Below are 10,976 nucleotides of genomic sequence, written 5' to 3'. Positions count from 1 at the left end.
AGACAGGGGATGAGGGAAAGAGAAAGTAGGACCCAGTTGCCATGGCGATCTAATCAGCTTTCAGTCGAAGCGTTTGTCTCCTGGGTGCTGTCAACATTCTTACCTGCATAATAAAAACATACGTGAATGCACGCATACATATGTATGCACACGCAGACATATCAACATATAAAGCAGCTAGAGTGGAATACAGTGGAGGAAACAGTGGAGAGCTAATGTAAACAAGGCAAAAATAATATTAGGTTTATATCATGGTCATCAATTCTCATATCTGACAGTAGAAACAGAGCCGACTGTACATGCTTTCCACCTACAAAAAAAAAAGAGTAAATAAGTGAACGTTCTTGTCTTTCAATAATCTGCAATCTCTGTTCCTCTGAGACAAAACAATTATTGCACAGATTTCACATACTTCGAATTAAGCTGTTATCTCTGCTGCTGCCTCCAATCTTTCTTTACTCCCTCTCTCATTTGTTTTATTTTTCCCAGCTCTTCATCATCCATCTTCCTCTCATCCTCCTCCTCCCTTTCTGTTCTGTTTCCCTCTCTTTTTCTCTTTCTCCTGCCCTATATTCATTCTCTAATCTGGTCCAGTCGGACTTCTTGTCTGACTCCAGTAATCTTGTCAGGACAGATGGCACACACACGCACGCACACACACACACACACACACACACACAGAGGGAGATGTACATTCACTGCACATTCACTCTTTAACTGACCCACATTGGCCTGAACCTCATGTTGCATCACGTTTCACACCGTCAGATTTGGATCTCATATCCTCTCCCAACAACACACACACAGCTGCCATCCCACTGCTCGACGACCGCTGGTGATCAACAGGTCAGAAGAGCAGCGGACGGGTGTGGAAAATATTATTATATTGCACGTTATACAGGCTGCCCAGTAAAATACTTGTACATCAAACTGGAATGATTTCTGCAGTGAGGCATGTGATATAAAAATAATATAAAATGATATTGACTGCCTGTGGTGAAAAGGGGAACTACATCGTATCAGAGGTGGATGATACTGGCTGGACAATATCAATTTTTTTAAAATAAGAGCACTGTTGGCAAACGAATATATGAATCTAAAGTGGATGACGATGGTGGAGTCAGCTTGAAACTGAGACACGATGAATCAAAGGAGATAAAGGGACACACTTTAAGGGAGCTTCTCCTTGAAGGCATTCATGGTGTTCGCGATAGTATACATGAAATATAATAACCATTAGTTTGGACTTCCTGTTTGGTCTTTGGCAGGTAGTGTACGCTTGGGGTTACCAGAGCTTTCTTTCCCCCGAAACTAGCTGCTTACTGCACCTGGAAATGATGCACTAACAGAAAACAGTAAGAGTGAAGCAAACAAAGTCACTGGCCATAAAACCAAAACAATGAGCTAGAGATGCTAAAAGCAGAGCTGAGGAGAGTGACAAAGTTGGGTGATAACTACCTGTGGGTTTTCACAAGCCACCTCTTTTACATCACACATCATTTGATCCACTCTGAATAAAAATATTCAACAGTGCAGCTTTAATATAAAGAGTTTAAAGAAAAGTTTTACTCTCTTTAAAGTGAGAAGAGAAACACTGAGTAGGAAAAAGAGGAAAAAAGACACTGAACACGCCATCTGAGCAGAAGATGGAGCAGCAAATTTAGCAAGGTAAAAGACCTTGCTAATGAATGACAGACTATTAGTCTTGTGGCTACACAGTCCAGACAGAACTAATCAATCACTGGATCATTTGTGTGTCCTCTGGTGGTCTGTCACACATTCCTAATGAGCTAATCCATTCAGCAAGTCCAGGAAAGGATCCCGTGTACAACCAGTAACATGACCAGGGTGGTTTATTCATCTCATTGATTACCTGTGCGTCAGGATGAGGTTTCAATCTCAGCGATGCAGAACCAGAAAATTTACAACCTGGTCTGTGTGTTTTTCTGTTTGCATATTGGGCTAAAATTGTTTTAGTCTGATATTGTTGTCTCATTATGGATTTAAAAGTTATCTCTTCTCCATGTTGACACAAATACAATTCTGATGGAAACCCCTTTGATTCTGAGGCACAATGACGGCTGAAATAAACGAGGTGCGCATATTTTTCAGCTGCATGATGAGGCAATCAAAATATATGGAGCACCATTACGGTATTTGAACCTACTCGTCGCTCTCCAAATTCCACCTCTTCACCCCTCTATGTCTACCTGCCTCTGCCTTCAGGGAGGGGTTTAGATCGGATGGGAGGAGAGGAGATGAAAGCAAGGTGGAGCGCGATGGCGAGAGAGAAGGTGAAAATGCAGATAAAAGAGGAGTGCCAGAGGGTAGCTATGGCCTTTACTGTGAACTGTGATGGATCAGGAAGCTTGGACTGGAGCATTAAGATGAACAGGTCAGAAAGTGGAATGCAGAAGAGAGAGGAGCCAGACGAGTTCCTACCTCATCTCAGATGAGTAAAGTCGTCCTTGGTGGCAGCTTTATCAAAATATCTCCACTCCAGAGGATTGTAGCTGCTTTTGTCAGAATAAAATGTCCCTATGAATGAATGAAAATGTACTTTCAGTTTAAGGGGAGTTCTCCTAGTTTGTTCTTTTAATGATGCTCTTTCAATTTTCACCTTGTTAATGTTTACCACCTTTAATGATGGTGAAACTAATTTGTTCAATAGCATGAGGAGAGTCAGTTTGTTGTGAAATGTGCCTGAGCTGCTAACGCACATGAAGTTTTCAGCAGAACCTCTGAAAAAGTTTCTGGGCCCTGATACAAAGTTCTGGGGCAAATATTCATAAGTTACACAGGAAATAGTGTCACAAGGTTCGGTGTACAGTGGCTTTCCCTTGTGCCATAGTCCAAAGTAAGCACCGATACAAAAGCTGATTTAAGGGTTTAACTGAATGATGTGCCACCATGCAAACAAAGTAAACATGAGGCTCTGCGTGATGAAACTACAGGACATCAGAACAAGTACACTCTATTCACCATTTAATCATTTAGTAAACATATGGATGAGATAGTGTGGGCATGTCATTGGGGGTAATCATACCCTCCTGTCCTGTTGTGTTATTTAGTTACACCTTTAGTGACACCACACCACAACAACAACAAAAAACCTCACCAGAAACAGTTGTGCTTCACTACTACACCTGTCAACACCTGTGTGTAGGCCTCAAACACCTACTGTCCACCCACAGGTTGCTTTAACTTGGCCTGATTAGACATGTTCTCAGGACTGTGTGGGTATTTACAGCATCTGATCTATAGACGTATCCTTGTTTAGATCTTAATGGTTCTAGCAAGAGCCATGACAAAACATATATTTATCAAGGAACAGGCAGGGATCACATGTCTTTCACGAGTTTCACAGCTGTGGGTATAAAACACCTCCTTAACCAGTGACTCAGCAGACTGTTTATATTGCTAAATACACCTTCAGTAGTCAAACCAGTTATGATCTCAGACTTTTGGATTGGACAAAGCCATTGCTGTTGCATTACCACCAGAAATACACCAGAATAAAGCATACCAGACACACTATATCTCCCAGCATGCCTTGGGATCAGCTAGACGAGCTGAAGAAAAATTGCTGGGGAAGAGAACATCTGGAGTGCTGTGTTCACCCTGGTGCCACTGTAGTACAGTTAGTGACTGGACAGAGTGACAGATGGATTCATGGATGCAGCATTTATTTTGAGATCAAATAATCCATTATCACATGCGCTGCTAACTATGTTCTGTCACAGCACACATGTTCACACCCGGTAAAATCTGACGATGGATGAAGCATAGAACAGTATGGATCAGTGAACATCAATGAAGTCAACAGAACACGGGAGAAAAGGGAAGAGGGGGTTTCTACTTGGGTGAGTGTGTAATATTTGGGTTATTCATCAGGTTTGTCCGTCTTGGGAACCCATCCCCCATACACACCCTCTCTCTCTGAGTCTAACTCTCACTTTCTGTCTCACTCACACACACAACCACACAACCACACAACCACACACACACACACACACACACACACACACACACACACACACACACACACACACACACACACACACACACACACACACACACACACACAAACAGAAACACACTCTCATACATATGCAAAGAAAAAAATATGGCAGAGCATCAGAGAGATATTGTGAGATATCTCTGATAGATAGAGCAGATAGATAGATGGATTTAATGTGGAAACAGAGTGGAGGTATTTTGGGAAGATGGATGATGTTGGGAATGGGAAAGCAAGGAGGAGAAATGGAGAAGCATGTAGACAGGCAGCAAGAGACAGAGAAGTGGGGGTGAGTTCATATTGGGGAGGGGGGTGGTGGTAGATGGTGGGAGACTAGGCTACATGACGTTTGTTTCCATGGTGATGGTCTCTCTGTCTCCCACACGTAGGGAGATGGTGCTTTAATGTGTGTATGTGTGTGTGTGTTTGTATTTCTGTATTTGTCTGTACGTACATGTAATGGCATTTTTGTCAATAAATAACCAAACTCTTGTTGCTGGCATTTTATTGATACAACGTTAAAACCACGGCTATGTTTGCACACTCCCAAATGCTTCTGGGCTTGACACTGTATCATATTGCAGACCCTTGTTTTCTTTTGGTGAAGTGCAAGCTTATGGTTCTCAGAATACAGGCGTCATTCAGAAAGCAACGTGCAGGGTACGAGTCTGAGTCCAAATTCGGGAAGCTTTTACATCTAGTTTTGCCACTGCATTTTAGGAATCACTGAAATGAATTTTACACATTTTTCCACTAGAAAAATCCATATAGTCTTAGTCTTGTGTCTTAATTTACTGTATTTACATGTTCTAAGGTATAAAACAAAATCCAACCAGCTTGTACTGGGTTGCAGTAATTTTCACTTTGGTTTCAACTGGCTGATCAATTGCAATGAACCGGTCTATTTTCCACCTGTGCTGCTGCCATCAAGTCTTTCACTCACTGATGGCTGTAATAATGGATAAAAATAGGACTGAGTGGGCTCATGTCTTACCATTTGGCTTGGAAATTCTATGATATGATGGAAGGCTTTTACCTTTATTGAAAATAGATGAAGATGGAAGAGCTGCAGCTTGGTGTCTATACTGAAAATGAATTTAGAGGTTAAAATGCAGGACAGTATTCAAGCTATGAGATGTCTGTGTGTGACAGTCTGCACAAATTCACGGTATGTGTGTGATCAATTGTGTGTATATGTGCATTGCTGTTTATGAGAGATGTGATAGGGTGTGTGTGTGTCTGTCTGTTGGAGAAACAGGCTCATATCTGTGTGGGGCGTGACCGGCATGGTGAGAGGATCCGACTGTCGCGCCGGATCCACCGAGATGGAGGAGGAGGAGGAGGAAGAAGAGGAGGGGAAAGTGGCTTGGGAATGGTCATGAATCTTGAAGTCAACATCGCCATCTGGTGTCAGGTCAAAATTCAGGACGCGCATCAAAAAGTTTATGAAGTGTAAGTAGATGTAAAAGGTTAAAATGATGTGATATACTGTTACATTTAGTGCTGAAATATATGCAAACACTAAATGAGTGATACACACAGTACACCTTAAAATATCTCATATGTGGCACTGTCTCTACATTCAACTGCAGTATACACACATGCACACACACACACGCGCGGCTTCATCCACTTTCAGGCAGACAACCAAACACTCAATTGAGCATGCAGAACCAGCATCGGTCATTTGGAGGATTGGCAGATTTCCACGCCAACATTGGAGCAGATGATTCAGAGTACACATTCGTTTCACTCCATTGAGTTGATATATCACTGTTAACACCCGCAGTTTCTCTCGCTGTCTGTCTGTCTCCGATCTTTCATTAAGTTTAAGTCTGTCTTTTCCAATCAGGTTCTGTTTGATGGACTGTTCTTCTATCCAGATATGACAAATTAAAAATGAAACTGATGTTCTTTTTGTCCTTCTGATAGAACTGCAGGTGCCCGTGAGAATTTTAAAGAGTACCTCTGGTTCTCCACAAAGGAAAGGGTCCTTGATGCAGAAGGCTCTTTGTAAATAAATCAACATACAATATTTGTAGCAACATCATGATAGAATGATAGAAACAGGGTTCAGTTCTTACAATTCTTTGATCAAAACATTAACGTTTATTTACAGTGCTGCTGTTGCTCTGTGTCTGGTCCATGTGCCTGAATGTGCCAATACTGCGTTAACAGCTTGTTCTGCAGCCCACAAGTGGCCAATCCAGTCAGCTAATGCAGCTTTAATATTCAGTATTATTAGTATCATATTCACATTATGTTATATAGTAAGTTTAAAAGCAATGAAAGCAATGTTTTTTTGGATCAATTGTATTACAGTGATTTAACTTTCACTGACAAATGACAGGTTAATTATTTTGTTCACCCCAATTAAACTATGTTGTTTTTTTTTTTGTTTGTTTGTTTTTTTTTTAAGTTTGAAGCTAAAACCATGGTTGTGACAGTTAGGACAGGGTAGAGCCACACAACCACAAGAGGGAGCTCTAGGTCAGTCTATCAGGCATAACACCTCCAGTCAGATGCCCACCTCTCCTTAGAGACAGCTCCGTCCATCTGTTTAGTGCCCTTCAGCCTCGAGATTGAGACCATCCATAACTGGAAGCTGTCAGCTGTAACTCGCAGGACGAATGGATGAGTTCACCCAGGAGTTAAAGGTCACACACTCAACTTCACCATCTGCCTGAGCTCAGGTATTGATATTACAGGCCAGTGCTGTCTATATGGTGCATTCAGGGTAACAAATCATGAGGGGCGGGTTGGTGTGATTACTTTAGACCTGTGTAAATGAAACACAGATCTGAGGGGGAGTAGGAGAAAAGAAAAGAGTACACTGGCACAGTAGGAATATGACAGGCATGACAATGAATCACACAGAGGTGTATAATTATTTAACATTCATTGGGCAGTGCTACTATTTGTCCTTTGAAATGCAGAAATAAAATACACTGGATTAGATATGAAATGTACAGTATTTTTTTATTATATCTCTTTTGTTCTGTTTTTATTTACTGTATGTAAAGGACTATTACAACTAATACTGACAGTGTTTGTAAGAAACTCAGCATCCGTCTCATTTTGTTTGCCTACATAATAGTTTGAATAACCCTGAAGCAGAAGGTCGTACGGACCATTTCACCACCTGATGGTGCATGAAAATTGGAAGCTAAGCTCTGTTTACACTAGCAATGAGGTGAAGAGGTTGGTTTTACATTATTACTTATGTTTTTCTTAAAGCCCTAATAGCAATCAAGTAGGAACTCCAGGCCGAAATGCTGTTAACATTCAAAATGGGCAGCAGAGTGAATAATTATGTCCTGTGTGGAGTTTGCGTGTGTCTCCTACAGGTGCTCCTGTTTCATCACACAATCCAAAGGCCTGCAGGTCACGTGAACTCTAATTAATATATGTGAATGTGGTTGTAGTCAGTGTCCAAACAACACATACCTAAGAGACTAAAACTTTTTGTCAGAAAAGAGCATAACCTCTTACATACAGCACTACACTGCAAGCAAAAGACTTGATCTTAAAAAAAACCCTGCCTTGTCTTTTGTCACCATTCATCCAGGTACTTGAGTACTGTCCTCAAGCATGTCCCCCACATCAGGGTTGTGGGGGGCTGGACCCTGAAGAGGGTGAACAGGTATGAATGGATGAGCATTTTAAAATCTGACTGTCCTTGAACTTTTTATGGGATAATCATACTGTATAATACCTGTTGTTGTAATGGCTTGTAATGTTTTGAATGACCGAGTTAAAGGTCACACGCTTAATTTCACCATCTTAATTTGTATGTTTCTACATCCTGTTTTTTAAGGTCAGGAGCAGAAGAATGAACTGGCTTTGCATAATTACTTTAGAGAACTGGATAAAAGTGAGTACATACTAAAGGTCTGAGATGTGTCAGAACATTCTGCATGAACAAAAGGTGGAACTTTCTAAGGTAGGCCTTCATTTATGTTTCATATATTCTTCTTTTTCTTTTGCTTCTTCTTTTTCTAAAACATGATCTCTGCTTCAGAGAGTTTTATTGCATTGTAATTGTTTGACAGGTTTCACTGGCTACGAAGAAAACAAAAACCACAGGCAAGAGAAATGTATAAAATGCATAATGTAAAGTTGAATGTCTTTTGTGTTAATAACTTGAGCTACTGTAGCTAGATTCAAAATCTGTTTTCCCCAAATTTGGTTCAACACTACTCTAATTATAAGTCTTTTTTCACTTTTGAGCAAAAACAGTTTTCTGTTACTGTTGAAGAGAAACTGATGTGCTCTGCATGTTTCTATTTTTCAGAATGAGGAAGATACTATGGTTTGTCCTCGCTCTCTCAGGTCAGAGAAATGTTTGTATATGATATCTGTGTATAAGGGAGTGAGGCAGAAACACATTTACAGTGGGTGGATGAAATAGAATGAACACTTCAGTACAATGCAGTCCAATGCAACACTAAAAACACTGCCTTAAAATGTTTGTCTCCATACTAATGATTTTACACTTCACAGTGGTTGTATTTGTTTCATTGAATAACAGCATCATGGAATACAACATCATAGTACTTTTGTAAATGAAAAACAATTCCTCTGTCCATCAGGACTGTCTGCTGTGTCTACGAGCATCTTCAGCGAGTACCACTATGTGAGAGAGTCAATGAGCTGGAGTGAAGCTCAGAGTTACTGCAGGAATGAGTTCACTGACCTGGCCAGTGTAGCACACCAATATGACAACAGCAGGCTGCTAAGGGTAATCCAAGTCCTTGGAAAATTTGCATGGATAGGGCTTTATGATGACCTGACCACATGGAGATGGGCGCTGGGATTTGAAGACTTCAATAACAATACAGATTTCAGCTACTGGTACTCAAATGAGCCTGACAACAAGAACTCCACGGAGAGCTGCACTGTGATGACACAAAAAGGGTTTTGGAAGGACATCAAATGTACCCATAAATGTCCCGCAGTCTGCTTTTATGGTAAGGATTTTCACTGAGTTCAGATCACTGCTGCTTTATTAGACTTTGAACACTTTAGGAGTATCCAGGCAGAGCAAGGAGAAATGTTATATTAAAAGCTTCAGATTAGTAGGACATATTGGTTTACGATGCCAACCGTTTCAGCCTCACATGGTCTTTATTAGGGCAGGAAAAAAAACTGCAGTTGGAATTTGTTTGAATGTGACATTTTAATCCGGACCAAAGTGGTGGAACCACCGACTTAGAGCAGCGCCACTAAAAACAGATGTTGTACCTTTACCTGGCTCCACTGTCAGCCAATCCACAGCCTGACCCATTGTCCTTATTCTGTTTGTGTTTACTTTCAGAACAAGGTCAATCCAAATACATCTTAGTGCAAACTGAGATGACTTGGTATGAAGCTAGGATCTACTGTGAGACCTACTACGAAGGCCTAGCCAGCGTGAAGAGCATGTCTGAGAATAATCAGATCTCCTCGCTGCTGTCAGAGAGCTCCTGGATTGGTCTCTACAGATGGCAATGGGATAACTGGGCTGACTCGTGGCGCACCACCTACACTAACTGGCACATCAGCCAGCCGGACAACAGTGGGGACACTATAACATCATGTGCCGCAGTAAACACAACCACAGGAACGTGGTGGGATGTTGACTGTGAGGAAAAGCATCATTTTATCTGCCAAAAAAAGTATTTTTCTCCAAGCAGCTCTCCCAGACCTCAGCACAAAACACTATTGAAGTTAAAGTTCCAGTCTGAGGCCGACCTGCAAGATCCTGCTCTTCAGCAGCAGATTTTACAGCAGGTACAGTAAGTCTGAAGCTGCTACACGTAATACAGTCCCTTCTAGCTGAACTCTTATATCAGTCCTAAATGGGCTTTTTTCTAATCTAAACTGTAACCTCTTTAAATAGTGTAGTTAGCTGATGAAATCATCAAAGAGTATGTGTGCAAAAGGTTACAATGATGTGATAGTCACAGTTTCTCTTTTTTATTTATCTGCAGCTGCATGCTAAACTGGAGAAACACGGATTACCAGACTTTAAACTTCGCTGGGTTCAGTCTGGTGAACAGGCCTTTCATAAGGAACAAACGCAGAAGAAAGAGGAAGGTATTCCTCTGGCATTTTCCGGAACACGACAAATATTTTTGTATAAGTTCATTATTTTTAATAAAAGATTTAAAGCACTAGTTCAGTCAGTTTTTTGGGAAATATTATTTATAATATTTGTTTCCTTGCTGAAAGTTGAATGTGATGATCCATACCACTGTCATATCTGCTCTGTAAGTGTACAGCAACAGTCAGTCAGTTGACATATCAGCACCTCTAAAACTCATTAAGTAACACGTCATGTCTTCTGCTCCCGAACAAGACATAAAAAGCACTGCCAGTTAACTTAGCTTAGCACAATAACTGGAAACCGGGTGAAACAGTTAGCCTATGCACTTAATCAGTGAGTATTGGGGAACACAATTGCCTGTAAAACCACAACGTGCCAGTGACTTCGGCTTATGTTCACAGCTTTAGAGGTGCTGCTTGGTGTTATCTGAGGACAGAGCGAGGTTAGCATGTCTCCCCCTCTGGATATTCTCATCTAACTCTCTGCAAGAGTGCCAATAATTGTTTTCAGAAAAATTTCAACTATTTCTTTAAACCACATTTATGATTTCCATTTTTCTTTCTTTTTCAGGGTCGAGTGCTTGAGTGGCTTACTGTGCAGAGGACATCATGGTTTTCTCACAATTTAACACTTTCACTAAGAAAAAAAATATTTCAGTTCTGTTTTCAGCTTGAGTGTCACTACATATTTTCTACACCTCAGTGGTAATATGTTAATGTTTGTGTTTTAGTGTATTTGGTTGCATACTGTTTAGCTGCAGTATAACATATAATCACTTTCTTTTTCACTTGCAGTCCTTTGCAAAAAGATGCACCAACAGAGATTCTTCTATTTTGCAAAATGTTTATTCAGATTTTTTTTTTTTTTCAA

The 10,976-nt window shown here is 40.7% G+C and overlaps 1 protein-coding gene across 1 annotated transcript; it reads left to right on the top strand.

Annotated features, from left to right (window-relative positions):
* The first annotated feature begins 7,055 nt into the window (after positions 1-7,055).
* LOC121192149 (C-type mannose receptor 2-like) lies at positions 7,056-10,743 on the top strand. The gene is made up of 9 exons (XM_041053719.1): positions 7,056-7,402; positions 7,587-7,661; positions 7,836-7,961; positions 8,071-8,104; positions 8,313-8,350; positions 8,611-8,988; positions 9,336-9,790; positions 9,991-10,096; positions 10,677-10,743. The coding sequence occupies exons 5-9, from the start codon at positions 8,314-8,316 to the stop codon at positions 10,688-10,690; spliced, it is 990 nt and encodes a 329-aa protein (XP_040909653.1). The 5' UTR covers positions 7,056-7,402; positions 7,587-7,661; positions 7,836-7,961; positions 8,071-8,104; position 8,313; the 3' UTR covers positions 10,691-10,743.
* The last annotated feature ends 233 nt before the right edge of the window (positions 10,744-10,976 follow it).

Source organism: Toxotes jaculatrix, chromosome 13, assembly GCF_017976425.1.
Source record: "Toxotes jaculatrix isolate fToxJac2 chromosome 13, fToxJac2.pri, whole genome shotgun sequence".
NCBI lineage: Eukaryota > Metazoa > Chordata > Actinopteri > Toxotidae > Toxotes > Toxotes jaculatrix.
The sequence above is the reverse complement of the archived record's forward strand: the minus strand, read 5'-3'. Positions and strand labels throughout refer to the sequence as shown.